This window comes from Panthera uncia, unplaced genomic scaffold, assembly GCF_023721935.1.
Source record: "Panthera uncia isolate 11264 unplaced genomic scaffold, Puncia_PCG_1.0 HiC_scaffold_1676, whole genome shotgun sequence".
Classification (NCBI taxonomy): domain Eukaryota; kingdom Metazoa; phylum Chordata; class Mammalia; order Carnivora; family Felidae; genus Panthera; species Panthera uncia.
The window spans coordinates 2,478-17,477 of NW_026058334.1; the positions used below are offsets into that span (position 1 = coordinate 2,478).

The 15,000-nt window shown below is 56.1% G+C and overlaps 2 protein-coding genes across 3 annotated transcripts; both read right to left on the bottom strand.

Annotated features, from left to right (window-relative positions):
* Positions 1 to 271: 271 nt before the first annotated feature.
* LOC125917309 (troponin I, cardiac muscle) lies at positions 272 to 3,629 on the bottom strand. Its single transcript, XM_049623543.1, has 8 exons — positions 3,463 to 3,629; positions 3,188 to 3,200; positions 2,956 to 3,042; positions 2,509 to 2,550; positions 2,101 to 2,232; positions 1,611 to 1,700; positions 883 to 1,059; positions 272 to 427 (listed from the first exon to the last, which is right to left on the bottom strand). The coding sequence occupies exons 1-8, from the start codon at positions 3,471 to 3,473 to the stop codon at positions 344 to 346; spliced, it is 636 nt and encodes a 211-aa protein (XP_049479500.1). The 5' UTR covers positions 3,474 to 3,629; the 3' UTR covers positions 272 to 343.
* Positions 3,630 to 4,122: 493 nt separating this feature from the next.
* On the bottom strand, positions 4,123 to 10,564 carry LOC125917310 (dynein axonemal assembly factor 3-like). Of its 2 annotated transcripts, none has more exons than XM_049623545.1 (12): positions 10,465 to 10,564; positions 10,264 to 10,352; positions 9,811 to 9,953; positions 9,542 to 9,635; positions 7,639 to 7,796; positions 7,184 to 7,366; positions 6,777 to 6,902; positions 6,548 to 6,670; positions 6,221 to 6,350; positions 5,314 to 5,425; positions 5,076 to 5,150; positions 4,123 to 4,991 (listed from the first exon to the last, which is right to left on the bottom strand). In XM_049623545.1, the coding sequence occupies exons 2-12, from the start codon at positions 10,346 to 10,348 to the stop codon at positions 4,448 to 4,450; spliced, it is 1,773 nt and encodes a 590-aa protein (XP_049479502.1). In that variant the 5' UTR covers positions 10,349 to 10,352; positions 10,465 to 10,564; the 3' UTR covers positions 4,123 to 4,447. The 2 variants fall into 2 exon arrangements, with proteins under 2 accessions (XP_049479502.1, XP_049479501.1); XM_049623544.1 differs by having other exon boundaries at positions 6,212 to 6,350.
* Between the last annotated feature and the right edge of the window lie 4,436 nt (positions 10,565 to 15,000).

Sequence of the window (15,000 nt, forward strand, 5' to 3'; positions counted from 1 at the left end):
TTTCTTTGCAGATCTTTCTAGGAATGGCTGTCTTGTCTCCCTCTCTTTGGGTCTCTGGCTCTCTCTGGGCCTGTGACTCAGTCTCTCTGTGTCTCTGTGCGTGTCTCTCTCTGGGCCTTGGTCGGGGCATCTCCGTGCACCCCCAGTCTCACTCCCAGAGGAGCTGCGAATGCCCGCAAGGCCCCTGGCCCTGCTCCTGCTGTGTGGTGTGGCTTCTCCGTCTCCCTCACACCAAAGCCCCCCCGCCCCGGTAGCAGACGTGCAGCCACTCTTAGCTCAGAGAGAAGCTTTATTCCTCAGGGACGCCTTCTGCCTTCAGGGCCAGGGCGGCGGGGCAGCCAGCTCAGCCCTCAAACTTTTTCTTGCGGCCCTCCATGCCACTCAGCGCGTCGATGTTTTTCCGCCAGTCTCCCACCTCCCGGTTTTCCTGGAGGAGTGAGTTCAGAGGTGAGGGGCTCTCAAGTATCCTCCGCCCACCCTCCAGCCTCTCCTTGGGATGTCCAGCCCGGGATCTGGTTCTGGAACACTCCTTGTCCCCTCAGGCAGTCCCTTCAACCCCCCCCCCCCCTTTCCTGTCTCCCTCAGGCACTTCTGGCCTCCTTGCTTGCTTGTTACTTCCTATTATACCCTGCGGCTTCCCTTCTTGTTTCCGCGTGCTCTATTCTTCTCTCTATTCCTCTCTAGTGGGGACTTCCTGTTGTAGACCTCAGGCGCATTTTGACTCCTTGCTACTTCCTTTCTCCACAGTGCCTGTTGAGGCTCCCTGGCCAGATTCTTCTCCCCATAACCCAAGTACCATCTGTCCTGAGCTTAGGCCCCAGGAGTGCTCCCCCCACACCCTCTCCTCTGAGCACCCCCTTTCCTGGCCCTAGCCGCACTCACCTTCTCTGTGTCCTCCTTCTTCACCTGCTTGAGGTGGGCCCGCAGGTCTAAGGACTCCTTAGCCCTAGTGCCCAGCAGTGCCTGCATCATGGCATCCGCAGAGATCCTCACCCTCCGCAGGGTGGGCCGCTTAAACTTGCCCCGAAGGTCAAAGATCTTCTGGGTCAGATCTGCTATCTGGGAGCAGCCATAAGGGGAGTGGAGACTTGCCCTCCTCCGGTCCCCCCCTCCCCCAGCCCCACTCTTGCACCCTACACCTCCCTCCTATCTCCCTCCAGGCCTCATCCAGGCTCTCCCTCGCTCAGCTCCCACCGCCTTCAGGAAAACATCCAAGCTCCTCATCCAGGAACTGTCAGCCCTCCTGGATCTGCCCAGCCTCATCTCTGAAAAACACTGACACTTCCTGGCCCAGGTGCACGCATCCCACAAAATTCCCCGTGCCATGCGTGAGCTCGCTCAACAACCCTCCGCGCTCCGGAGACACATTTCCGAGAACCCGTCTTCTGTTTTCCCACCTCCTGGCTGCTGCATGCTGTTCCCTCTGCCTGGAACAGCCTTCCCTAACCGCTTTATACTCATTCTTCTGCTCCTGTCTGCCAGGCCCACAGAGCTGACCCGGGTCTCTCGGTGTCTGCCACCACAAGCAGCTGCAAGAGATCAGGCTGAGACCACAGCCCCAGGCACCACACCCTACCCTGGAAGGAAGGAGACTGCCCAATGCCTCCCACCTCCGTGATGTTCTTGGTGACTTTTGCCTCCACGTCGTATCTCTCTTCATCCACTTTGTCCACGCGGGCGTGGAGTTGTCGGCACAAGTCCTGGTCAAGGAATGTGGTGTATGTGGTGGTGCTGGTGGGGGGGGGGGGGTGTCCCTATTCCTGCATCTGAGGGAGGAGGGGCTGGGGGCCTGGACATCTGATCCTGCAGGAGTAGTTTGAAGCCCGACTCTGGAGCGGTTGGAACAAAGGGTGCTAGGAGCCAGGGGTCCCGAGAATCTGACGGAATCGGGGCTGGAGAAATCAACCTCTGGCTTTTGGGACTTGTAGGCAGCTGCGGGCCGTATTTCTGAACTCCTGAGAGGAAGGATTGGGAGACTGGACCCCAAGGTCCCGAGCAGAAGTGGGGGATAGTGACTAGATCTGTGAGTCGTCCCAAGGATGCAGGACGGGACACTAGGAACCTCGGATCCCGGGCCGGGCCGGAGTCCCCGAGGAGTACCTGCAGCTCCGCGAAGCCCAGCCCGGCCAACTCCAGAGGCTGGCACCGCGTGCTCAGAGCGCGCCCCTTCTCTCCGCGCCGCTCCTCCGCCTCCCGCTCAAGCTCCTGCTTCGCGATCTGCAGCATCAGGGTCTGCGGAGGGGAGGCCGGGGACCGCAGCCCGTCCGGGGCAGCGCATGAGGGCCGTGCGGTACCAGGAGAGCCGCGCTGGCCAAGTCGACCCTCCAGTCCCCAGCTAGGAAGGTCTTCTGGAAACACGCCCCTCCGGGGCCTGTCCATCATTCCAAGGCCCCGCCCCTCGTGGGGCTACCCACCACACGGCCACGCCCACCCATACAAGCACGACTCTCCAGCCCTGCCCGCCCCCCCGCGAGGACACCGAGGCGCCCTCTCCAGGCCTATCCTCACCTTCAGCTGCAGTTTCCTCGAGGCGGAAATCTTGGACTTTTTCTGCCGGGGTGAGACGGAGCAAGGAGCAATCAAGGCGGGGAGGCGAAGACGGGCGGTGAGAGGGGCCTCACGGCCCCTCCCTCAAGCCCCGCCCATATTCGGCCCGCCTCCAACGCCTGCCCTGAATTTACCGGAGGCCACGCCCCTTAGTCCCCTCCACCAATCCGGACTTCTGACTGATTAGGCACCGCCCCCCACTCCCTAAGCAATCGCAGTTCCCATGGGCAACGGAACTCCGCCCATACGCAGCTTTCACCAATCCGAGCCAGGCCCTCGGCAAAACTCCGCCCCCGAGGTGCCCCATCCGCCTTGGCTCCGCCCACTACCGGAGCCCCGTCCCTCCTTCCCCAGGTTCAGACAGCCTCCCAGGACTCTGAGCCCAGACTCGTGGAGCTCGGCGCTCACCTTGGCGTGCGGCTCCGTGGCGTACGCACGGTAGTTAGCGGAGGACCGGCGTCGGACCGGGGCCGGCGCGGGAGGCGGGCAGCCCGCCTGCGGTTGGGGGAACGGAGCCGCGTCACCGCCGGATTCCCCAGCCCCCCTGCACAAGGTCTCCTGGGGCTGCAGCCTCCCGCCCCAGGTCCCGCCCTGCTGCGCCCTCCCTTGCCGGGCGCCTCCCGCCCGCGTCTGCTCTCACCGCATCGTCGCTGCTGGAGGAAGAGAGACCGGGAGCGAGGGGTTAACATGGGCCTGTGTCCTGTCCTGCCAGCCCAACAGTTCCCCCCGTCCTCAGGTCCTAGAAGGTCTGATTCCCAAACTTCCGTCGTGCAGACACCCGGGAGTCCTGTCTCCACCTCCCCTCTCAGGCCGTGTGCCCAGCCTCGCAGGTCTCAACCTCTCAGGACCGCGGGAGATCGCCCCACCTCTCGCCGCCTCGGACCTTGGGATTCCGGGTTACCAGGCTGCACTCACTTGTCCGCCATGCTGAGACTCAGGCCAGGGCTTGCAGGAGGCAGAGAAGGGGCAAGAGGCGCTTGGAGGGTCAGTAAGGGGGCGTCCGGGGTGACCTTGAAGGCCCCCGGGACTTTGGTCTCCTCCGGCCTGCCCAAGCTTCCCGGAGGACACTGAGATAAAGGGCGAACACCGAGACTAAATATACTGCTGCCGCCTCCTCCCCCTGCCCAGGATGCGAGATAACTGGGGCGCGTGAGGGGTGGGGTGGGCCATGCTCCAGCTGGATCACCCTTCCACCTTGGCGGCCTGGGGATCCAGCCCCCTCCTCCCTCAGACCCAGGAGTCCAGGCCCCCAGCCCCTCCTCCCTCAGACCCAGGAGCCCAAGCCCCCAGCCCCTTCCTTCCTCAGACCCAGGAGTCTGGGCTCCACCTCCACGCTAAAGTGCAGTCTCCATGAGAGCTATGGTCAGTTTCACTGCCCCAAACCTCTTAGCCACTCAATAAATTTTGATTTATTTCAGGATCCAGGTGTGGCCCAGACTCTTGCAGGCAACAGCACAGAGAAACCCACTTCTAGTTTACTTGAAACTAGGTCTCCTCTCTTGACCACCCTAGGCCCTCCCCTCCCCCAGCCCTGGAGACAAGACTGAGGACAGGAAAGCTACACGGGCACACGGAGAAGAGGACCCCACTCTCTTTACTTGGACCATGTGGGTGCTGACTAGCCCTTGAGAGCAGACCACCCCAAACCCCAGTTAAAACAGGACCTCTGGCGACAAGGGGACCACACAGAGGGCCCGAGCCTCAGGGCCAGATCGCCAGACTGTGTGTAGAGGCTCAGGAATGAAATGGAGAACTCTGAGAGAACCATCTAGAATTCTAAGAACAGACTATAGCATCCCAGGAATGTAATCTGAAATTCTAGCAACACCTCTGAAGCTGATTGAGAATGTTGAGAGTGTAACTGAGTATTCTACAGGCGGGCTCTACTTCCGGGACCTGACTAGAGGTCAGAGATGGGGGGCTGGGTATCTGGCAGTCGGGGTAGACTCTCTGGTTTTGGGGTCTGACTCCCTGTGGGCGGAGCCTGAACCTCTGAGAGTGAAGCCCGAGACTCTGAGGGTAGTTTGAGGCGCTCAGAGGGTGGGGTCTTGCCTTCCGAAGGCTGGGTCAGGCCCTCCGGGGGCGGGTTCCTTGCCTCAAGGGGCGGGACCAGGGCGTCAGGGGGCGGAGTCGCGGATTGTACAGCGGGCGGGACCAGGGCGCCAGGGGGCGGAGTCGCGGATTGTACAGGGGGCGGGACCAGGGCGCCAGGGGGCGGAGTCGCGGATTGTACAGAGGGCGGGGCCAGGGCGCCAGGGGGCGGAGTCGTGGATTGCACAGCGGCGTGGCTGCGGAGGCAAGCAGAGTCCCCGGACTTGTAGAAGCGTGCGAAGGTCTCAGAGGGCCTGTCCTGGTTCTGCGGGGTGAATCCAGCCGCCTGAGCTAGCTCCCCGGCCCGGGCGGAAAACCCCTGCAGCTGCTCTTGCCGCAGGTCTACCAGGTACCTGCAACCAGGAAGTGGTGTGTTAGGGGTCCTGGCTGACGGCCCTCAGCCTGGACGTTCTCTGCCCTGTCCTCTGTCGGCTCACCGGGCTAATTCCACGATCAGGTGTCCTCCGGGAGCCACGCAAGCCCCGAGGTCAGGGCTGAGAAGATGCACCATCCTGGGCAGAGAAAAGGGGAGGACTGAGGCTCAGACTTGCAGGTCCCGAGGGAAGAGTGGGGCTGGGGGATCTGCCCACTGATTGAGGACGGTCTGGGGGCCAAGATTCCTGGGCCTAAGGGAGCAGATGTTGGGGGAGAGAAGTCCGGGAACCTCCCTCTTACCCACAGGCCACGTAGAGAAGCTGGAACCGTCCCTCGTAGCAGCTCTTGTGGTGAAGGGTTTGGGCAGAGCCGAGAGGCAGGAAGTGAACGGTGAATTCCGGGGAAGGGGCAGCTGGGGAAGACTCGCAGAGTTAGACAGACAAAGCTTGGAGATAACACTCTTTGCTTGTCTTGAAGCCCTTCCTCACAAGTGGTTTCCTGGAAAATTCTGGGAAAGTCAGCCCAGCAGGTAGAGAGACCCATCTTACAGACTAGGCAACTGAGACTCAAAAGAGGGCAAGAGTGGGTGGCCCTTTCTGGTGCCACAGGACATCCAGGAAGAACCAGGTTGGGGGATGGTTACAAGGAGGCAGACCGGAATTGAGGTGGGGGGGGTGGGGTCTCTCCAAAAGTGAGCTGGGACACAGCACCTTGTTAGAATGTTCTCGTCTCTTAGTCTTCTGCAGGTAGGATTAGAATTCTATCAGAATGGGCAAACCATAAGAGACTCTTAAATGCAGAGAACAAACTGAGGGTTGATGGGGGAGGGGGAGAGGGGAAAGTGGGTGATGGGCATTGAGGAGGGCACTTGTTGGGATGAGCACTGGGTATTGTATGGAAGTCAAATCGACAATAAATTATATTTAAAGAAAATAATTCTATCTGAATGACAATAATGGTGTTAGGATTTAGGAAAGGGAGAGAAATACAAAGAGAAGAGAGAAAAATCGACAACCACAGGTACAAGAGACCATTTGTCCAGGCATTGGAGGCCATATCAGTACACACTCTGGACTCGAAATCCCTGGAACCTGAAGCCCAGGATGGGGGTCCAGGTCCCACTCCTCCCCGGAGGATGATGTGCCCACTGTGTCACCCAACTCGCATTTCAAGAGGGTGAGCTGACTGGCACGCTTACCGCGCTTACCGCGCTCCGGGCTTCCAGGGCCCTCGCCGTGCACCTGCTCAGGGGTTCCGTGGTTGGCTGTCGGGCGCCCCCAGGCGGCCACCTCTCGGAACAGCTCCGTCACGTTGTGCTGGGTGATCTCACTCGCGGTCTGGGGAGAGAAGGGGTGCGGTCAGGGTGACCCGGCAGGGCCTAGAGTACAGCACCCCTCCCCCAACGCCCAGCGCGAGCATGCGGTGACGGATGGGATGCGGGTTAGTTTGGATTTCCAGACTGGGCTGAGAAAGTATGGGGGGGGGCGGGGCCTCGAAAACCCTCTCCCAGAACCCAGCACCTCCAGGCGCCCACCTTGACTGGCTGTCCGTTGCTGGTCCGCAGGAGGCTCTCATCGTCCGCTTCGATGCCAAAGGCCACGAATGGTCCCGTGGCAATGTCCCCCCAGTACCCGCGAGTAGCGACACGCTCCCCGTGCTTGAGAAAGCAAGGAGCGAAGAGGCAGGTAGGGTCAACGTCCAAGACCCCGGTTCCTATGTCCCCGAAAAGAAGGATCGGCCAGGGCAGGGAGGTAGACACTCACATAGCTCAGGAGGCGGCCAGACGCAAGGGTCCGGTTGGGCACGTGGTAGGCGCTGGAGTCTCTGAGTTCAAAGGCGACGCCTGTGTCCCTCCAACGCCGGAACTCGCGAGTGTGGATGACTCGGGCCTGGGTAGGGAGAGGAATGAACAGAAGCCTAAGTAAATCTGGCATATGGCTCCCCAGCGTCCTCCCTCGGACCCAGGAGTCCAGGCCCCCAGACCCTCCTCCCTCAGAGACCAGACTGCCAGTCCCTCCTCCCTCGGACCCAGGAGTCCGGCCCCTCAGCCCCTCCTCCCTCAGACCCAGGAATCAGGCCCCCAGCCCTTCCTCCCCCGGACCCGGAATCAGCCCCTCCTCCCTCAGACCCAGAAGTCCAGGCCCCCAGCCCCTCCTCCCAGGCCCCTCACCCCGCGGTCGTGCAGCTTCATGTGCAAATCCCAGTCGCTGACACCGCGCCGGGCGTCGTAACGGGAGCCCAGGTAGTGACGCAGCCTGGAGTCCCAGAGGCGGCTCATGGGGAAGACCTCAGGACCCTTCTCCCCGCCGGCCCAGAAGCGGAACACAGCCTCCAGCGCGTCGCGCTCGCGGAACTGCACGGCCAGCACGCGTGGGGAGAGAGCGATGGAGAGGCGGCTGCAGCGAGAGCGCTTCCTCCCGCTTTACCCTCCCTGCCATCCCGGGGCGTGGGAATGAGTCTCCCATTTCTCAGACGAAGAAACCGAATTTCTGAGAGTACCCCCCTAGCGCACATGCCACAGTGGGCGCCGGGGAGCTGGGGTTCGACTTCCATTTACGAAAACCCTTTTGGATCGCCCAAGTGCATTGTTCCCGTGGCCGTCCGGATCCTGGGCGGTGACGCCACCTTGAGGGCGCTCAGGCTGAGCCAGGGCAGCTGCTCCGCCAGGCGGTGGGGCTCCGGGACCAGGCGCGCCAGGCGGTCGGCCTGCGCGCGCACGAAGGCGGCCACCTGGGGGCGCAGCAACGCGTTCCCCCACACCTCCAGGAAGGTCTCGCTCCTCTCTGGGGAAAGATGGGGCTGGATTAGCGGGGACAGCAGAGGAGTGAACCCAGAAATGAGACCCGTGTGGGTGACGCATACCTTCTGTAGGGCAATCTCATTATTTTATAGTCACACCTGCCTAAGGGACACTGGCAGACCTCCCCCCCCCCCCATCCATCCCTCAAACGGGAAGAATTACTTAGACCTAATCTGGGTCCCCTAGTCTTCCCCGCCCTCCAGGTGAGCCCAGTCCTGAATGTCATGTTTAAATTTTCCTCCCCTTAAAGAAGAAAAGGTTATATAGAGAGATGGAAATGGAGACTTATGCATGTTAAAATACCATAGCGTCAAATTGTTCCATTTTAGTAGGAATCTTTTTCTTTTAAGGTTTTTATTTGTTTATTTTTGAGAGAGCGAGCGTGGGAGGGGCAGAGGAAGAGAGAATCTTAAGCAGGATTCACAGCCGGCACAGAGCCCGACCCAAGGGTTCCATCTCACGACCGGGAGGTCATGACCTGAGCCAAAATCAAGAGTCAGAGGCTTAACCGACTCAACCACCCAGGCGCCCCTAGTGAGGAATCTTATAAGAGAACGGTATGCCTTTAGTTGGACACACATATACATCCGTATCAATGCATCTGTATCAATATATGAATTGTTTAAGAATCTTATAATAGAGAACTATATACCTTAAGTTAGATTGGATTAGTTCTAGCTTCAGAACCTTCTACAAGGTGCATTGTGAAATGTGTGCACTGTATTCTGAAGGCTCTGGGCTGTTAGCGACAAGTACCATCCATAAGTATGACAACAAAGTCATATATGACAAGCCAGGAGATATACATTTTTTTTTTTTAATCCTCACAAGAATTCTATGGGGAAAGAATTTCTAGGATCCTCATTGCATCAGTGTAGAAACTGAGGCCCAGAAAGGGGCAGAGACTAGCCCCAGGCCACTCAGGAAACAGAGCTGGGATTTTTTTTTTTAATAATTTTTTTCTATGTTTATTTTTTAGAGGGAGAGACAGAGTGTGAGCAGGGGAGGGGTAGAGAGAGAGGGAGACACAGAATCCAAAGCAGACTCCAGGCTCTGAGGTGTCAGCACAGAGCCAGATGCAGGGCTTGAACCCATGGACTGTGAGATCATGATCTGAGCTGAAGTTGGACACTTAACCGACTGAGCCACCCAGGTGCCCCTGGAGCTGGGATTTGAACAGATTGTCTCAGTCCAGACTTTGCTCTAGGCACTAAGTCGAAGTCGTTGTTACTGAGAAATTATCCTTTCTGCCTCCCCACCCAAATCCTCCTCCCCCCTTCAATCTCACTTCCAAGGCTGCCTCCTCCAGGCAGACTCTCTGGGATTCATGTCTCTAACTGAGAAGACTCAGGCCCATGGGAGGCTCTGGCTGAGCTCAGCCAAACCTTCCCCACATCTGGGAGATTCACTACCTCTTAAGAAGTCCTTTGATCTCTTTTGGACTTCTCCTGTGGTAGGAGGTTTCAATGGTTATCCTGTGTCATGCACCATACAGAGAGTTTATGCGGATTTTCTCCCGGAATTCTTTCAATGGCTCTAGGAGGTGGTATATTTAGCCCCATTGTACAGGTGGGTAAAGCTGAGGCTCTGAGACTATCAAATGAATGAGCGAGTAATGGAACAGGCAACTGTGATCCAAAGGTGTAATTGCACCATTGAAATGCCAGAATCCCTGCGGGGTGGGGAAGAGCCACTGGGGGCCAGAATGTCTGGGTCCTTGTAACTGACCTTGCAGCCCCATCTTCTCAGGTTCCTCCAAGGCTAGGCTGAAGATCAGCATGTGTCGGGCCACAGCTTCCAGATTATTCTCAAGCACATAGAACTGGAAAGACAGGGAGAAATGGTTCCCCGGCTCCTAGGATACCCAGGAGCGGGAGCCACAATCCTCGTCCCTCCACAGGACCCAGACATCCTGTACACTGGCTTCCTTCAAACACAGGAGTCTGGGCACTCACCTTCATTCTCCTCTCGCCACCCACCCCACAATCCCGGCTCACATGTAACCTCCTGCGAGGCCAGAGAGCTGCGCGGGCCAGAGTCCGAAGCAGGTGCCGCCCATCCACGGATCCCACCAGCAGTACATCTAGCTCGGGGGTCGTGTGCTCTGTATCCTCCCGCAAATCTGGGTCCACAGGAGGACCTAGTAAGATGACACAGGCTCGGGTTGGAGGCCTGGAGAGCCTCCCCCTGCAGCCGCCCCAGAACGATGGACTACAACTCCCAGCAGGACTCGCACGCCTGGCCTAGGTTCCCGAGGGAGCTGTGCCTCTAAGCATTCTGGGAATCGTAGTCCGCAAAGGCCATTTGGGACGCCCAGTGAAGGGCGGCGCCGCCGTTGGAGCCTCAGAGAACGTTTGCGCGCCGCCTGCCGGGCTGGGAAGGCAACCGCCGGGTCAGATGTGGTCCTTGGGGGGGGGGGGGGGGGGGGGGGGGGGGGCGAAGGGACTCACTCTCAGCCTGCAGGTCCAGCGCTGGGGACAAGCCCCACCAGGACACGGAGCCGAAGCCTGTGCCAGAGCCTGCCGGTGTGGTCATCGCCCTGCAGGACGGACATCCTGGGAGTCCCCAAACATCGTCTCTGCCTCACCCACCCATTCCCCTGTCACCGCCCCTCATTTCTCGTCCCTCTCCTCCATGTGACATCCCCTCACCTCTATCCTTTCAAAGACTCCGGGTCGCCCCCTCCCTCCCTGCTCGGTGCTGCGCTGCTGCAGTTCTGCACCCACTACACACTACTACCTCTCGCCCCCTTCCTTTTCGACCAATCACCCAATGAGAGTACGCGGGTTGGCACCGGCGCGATCAACTGACCAATGAGAGTGAGCGGGACGAGCACGCTGCGAACTTTTGGCCAATGGGAGCGCTTGCGGGAGCGGAAGGCGTAGGGACGCGGTTGTCATGACGACGGCCCTGGAGGAGAAGGGGCGGGGCCAAGAGAGACTGGGGCGGGGCAGGAGAGGCTGGGGCGGGGCCAGGAGAGGCTGGGGCGGGGCCTGGGGCGATCCACACATCTGGGATGGGGGAGGTGTAGGCAGATTCAAATTGACACAGAACAGGAATAGAATCTTGATTAATTCGAATTAAAGTGAGGCGGCCTAGACCTCTGTGTCCCCTGTCCCTTTCTCCTCGTGGTTCTACCATCCAGGGCTTCTCAACAGGCGGGAAACAGCAAAGTGCTTGGTCTAGCTAGTGCTGGCCCCTGGTTGTTCAAGTTTCAGGATATGTGTTACATACAGTCATTACTAATTACTAAAATTAAATTCCAATTAAATGCATTACATTACAATAAAGGTAATACAGGGGCCCCTGGGTGGATCAGTGGGTTAAGCATCTGACTTCAGCTCAGGTCGTGATATCACCGTTTGTGAATTCAAGCCCCACATCTGGCTATTGGCACAGAGACTGCTTTAGATCCTCTGTCCCCTTCTCTCTCTCCCCTCCCTGGCTCATGCTCTCTCTCTCTCTCTCTCTCTCAAAAATAAATACACATTCGGGGCGCCTGGGTGGCGCAGTCGGTTAAGTGTCCGACTTCAGCCAGGTCACGATCTCGCGGTCCGTGAGTTCGAGCCCCGCGTCAGGCTCTGGGCTGATGGCTCAGAGCCTGGAGCCTGTTTCGGATTCTGTGTCTCCCTCTCTCTCTGCCCCTCCCCCGTTCATGCTCTGTCTCTCTCTGTCCCAAAAATAAAAATAAAAAACATTGAAAAAAAAAATTAAAAAAAAAATAAATACACATTAAAAACTTTCTAAAAACAAATAAGAATTTTATATTTTATCCATCGTGGATTTCTTTTTTTTGGATTAATTTTAATCTTTCAAAAATATTGTATTAAAATGCTATTTATCTTGATTGCTGATGGTTTTGTTTTGTCGGCTTCGTCTTAGATTTGGGAACCTTCATCTTAACCCTGGGAAATACTATATTACTGCATGATGGCATGCTAATAGGCCTCTCTTCTTGGCTTCGTATTCAGTGACTTCACATCGGTGGCTTGAAATCAGCCGTGGTGGGAGTATTTACACCATGGAAATAGGCAGACTACACAGCAGGGCTTCATACAATTGGTAACAGCACACCATGGGAGGCACACCAAGTCTTCTCTGGCCTCCACGTCTGAATCCTTTGCGTATTTCCCTCTGCTACACCAATTCCCTCCTCCCCGACCCCCAAAATGTCCAACTCCAGCAGGGGATCTTTCTCTGAGTTCTCTCTTGCCTTCCCTTCCCAGCAGAATGGCCACAGCAGTCTATACCCTGTGACTCCCAGTACTTTATATTCAGGGAACCCAATGGTAGGATGCTGGAGAATATGGCTTTGGGTGTCAGACATGCCTGGCTTTACATCTTGCCATCACCTGCTGGCTGAGAGACCTCGACCAGGTGACTTAACCTGCCTTTGAGTTCCACAAGGGCAGGACTTGAGTGAGGCAGGTCTCCAGACCAGCCCCAGCACCCAGCACGGTGTGCAACACCCAAGGAGCCTGGCTCTCCAGCTCCACGACCTGAGGTAAGTCAGTCACCCTTTCTGTGCCTCAGTTTTCTGCTCTGTAAATTAGGAATGGTAACATGCAGCTGGCTGTGGTGTCAGGGATTGAAGGGGGTCCACCTGCCATCCAAGGACAGTTCTGGGCACTAGGGAGTGAAGCTGGGTCTCAGCAGTCCCTGCGGGACTCACTGGCCTCCTGGCTCTTTTGAGAACATACCAAACCTGCTCTTGCCCCAGGGCCTTTGCAACTTAGGGTTCCTTCTGCCTGGGATTCTCTTCCCCTTCATCTTTATTTTATTGTGGTAAAGTACACCCAACATAAAGTTGAATGACACTTAGGATATTCACAATACTGTGCAACCATCACCACTAGCCAGCTCCGGAACTTTCTCATCACCCTGTGCTCATTAACCAGTCTCTCCCCATTTCTCCCTCTCCCTAGTCCCTGCAAACCACGAATCTACTCCCCCCCCACCCTTTGGATTTGCCTCTTCTGGATATTTTACACAGATGGAATCATACACTAAGTGGCCTTTTGTGTCTGACTTCTTTCACTTACAATCACGCTCTCAAGGTGCATTAAGCTGTAGCATGAATCAGCATAAAAACTCCTTCTTATGACTGAATAGTATTCCATTATACGTCCCCCCTCATCTTTGCGAGCCTCATTCCTTCTTGTCGTTCACAACACAGCCCAAACATTACCTCTTCAGGAAAGCTGTCCCTGACTGCCCTTTCTTTTTTTTATTTTTTTATTTTTTTTAACGTGTATTTATTTTTGAGACAGAGAGAAACACAGCATGAACGGGGGAGGGGCAGAGAGAGAGGGAGACACAGAATCGGAAGCAGGCTCCAGGCTCTGAGCCATCAGCCCAGAGCCCGATGCGGGGGTCGAACTTGCGAACCGCGAGATCGTGACCTGAGCTGAAGTCGGACGCCCAACCTACTGAGCCACCCAGGCGCCCCACTGACTGCCCTTTCTAAATCATCTCAGCCCTCACTAGCTTACTGCCCACACGGATCACCATTTGTAATGATTTTGTTCTTCTCATTTGTCGGCTTTCTTGTTGAGACGTGGAGCCAGGGACTCTAACTCAGAGCAGATTCGATCCCAGGACTTAGAGACAGACTTTCTGGCTGTATGATCCTCAGAGGTCATGCTACTTCTCTGAAGCCCAGTTTCCTTATTTGTCAACTGGGAATAATAATCACGTCCATTTCACGTGATGGCTGTGAGGATTATTGTTACCGGCAGTAGCAGTAATAGTGATAATAGTAATGCATAATGCTGTTTTCATTAAGATGTCCCCTAACTCACTCACACATACGAAATTATTGCATTTTAAAAAGAAATTTGTTAAATCGCTTAACGGGGCATCTGGGTGGCTCAGTTAGGCGTCTGACTTTGGCTCAGTTCATGATCTCACAGCTTGTGAGTTCGAGCCCCATGTCGGGCTCTGTACTGACAGCTCAGAGCCTGGAGCCTCCTTCAGATTCTGTGTCTCCCTCTCTCTCTGCCTCTCCCCCACTCGTGTTCTCTCTCTCTCTCAAAAATAAATAAAAACATTTAAAAAAAGAAAAAAGGAGAAATTTGTTAAATCGCATGGACATCACAACCTATGTAACTGATCAGATTTCCCTTTTCCCATTGGCTATCAGGAAGCTCAGTGCAAGTTAGTACTCTGCCTTTTTTTTTTTTTTTTTTTTTTTTTAGTATATGGGGGAATCTTTTGCCTCATTCTCCACTTAACCTGCTGGTCAGAGAGCTTTCTTACCAGGACACCCGGGTGGCTCAGTTGGTTGAACATCCAATTTTGGCTCAGGTCATGATCTTGGGGTTCGTGGGTTCGAGCCCCACGTCGGCCTCTGTGCTGACTGCTCAGAGCCTGGAGGCTGCTTTGGATTCTGTGTCTCCCTCTCCGTCTGCCCCCCCCCCAACTGCTCGAACTCTGTCTCTGCCTCTCTCAAACATAAATAAACATTAAAGAGAGAGAGAGAGAGAGAGAGAGAGAGAGAGCGCTTTCTTACCAAATTGCATGGACCTCTGTCTACCACCTGAAATCCTGTCCAGGATAAGAGGAAGGAGAAGCCAATGTAACAATCATCTTTCCTAGACACAGATCAGGAGGCAGACTTTGTTGAAGGAAGACAGGGGTGTAGTTGGAGGCATTGGCTTTCCCTGTGTAACTCTGTCCTTTCTGCCCGTCGCTGGGAACTTCATTCCCAGACTCTGCGTCTCTACTTTGTTTTCTTGATGAGAGTAAGTCGTTTGGAGGTAAAGTCTGGATTTGCATCAACTCGGGGTTCCCAGCGTCCAACAGAAGCTGCCACACTGAAGACATCATGCAAAATAGAATGGATAAACAACGGAAGAAGGAAAGGAAGGGAGGGAAATATGGGCATGGAAATCTATCTAAGTCATGGGTGAGGGAGCGGATTAAATTCATGAGCAAGTAAGTGATTCATGGACTCCTCACAACGAGCATAAAGTAGGTGTTGTCATTACCACAATTTTTTCAGGTGAGGAAATTGAGGCTCGGAGGGGTGAGTAAGTGGTGGATGGTGGGTGGGTGGGCCCGTTTCCCTCAGTGTGTTTCCAGGATGGGCAGCCCTATCCTTGCCCTTGTGCGATCCCACCCTCTTGCCAGCCCTGCCCCTGCCCAGCCCCCATCGGTGAGCATTAGGTCAAGCCACCAAAGTTGCT

What these genes read in the sequence shown, in the direction of transcription:
- LOC125917309 (XM_049623543.1), bottom strand. An exon ending in CGAGGAAACTGCAGCTGAAG is followed by an intron (nt 2,233 to 2,508) that starts GTGAGGATAGGC and finishes TCCCCTCCGCAG; the next exon opens with ACCCTGATGCTGCAGATCGC. An exon ending in AGAAGGAGGACACAGAGAAG is followed by an intron (nt 428 to 882) that starts GTGAGTGCGGCT and finishes TCACTCCTCCAG; the next exon opens with GAAAACCGGGAGGTGGGAGA.
- LOC125917310 (XM_049623544.1), bottom strand. Translation starts at nt 10,348, where the DNA reads ATGACCACACCGGCAGGCTCTGGCACAGGCTTCGGCTCCGTGTCCTGG. An exon ending in CCCGGAGCGCGGTAAGCGCG is followed by an intron (nt 5,426 to 6,211) that starts GTAAGCGTGCCA and finishes AGTCTTCCCCAG; the next exon opens with CTGCCCCTTCCCCGGAATTC. An exon ending in CTGATCGTGGAATTAGCCCG is followed by an intron (nt 4,992 to 5,075) that starts GTGAGCCGACAG and finishes TCCTGGTTGCAG; the next exon opens with GTACCTGGTAGACCTGCGGC.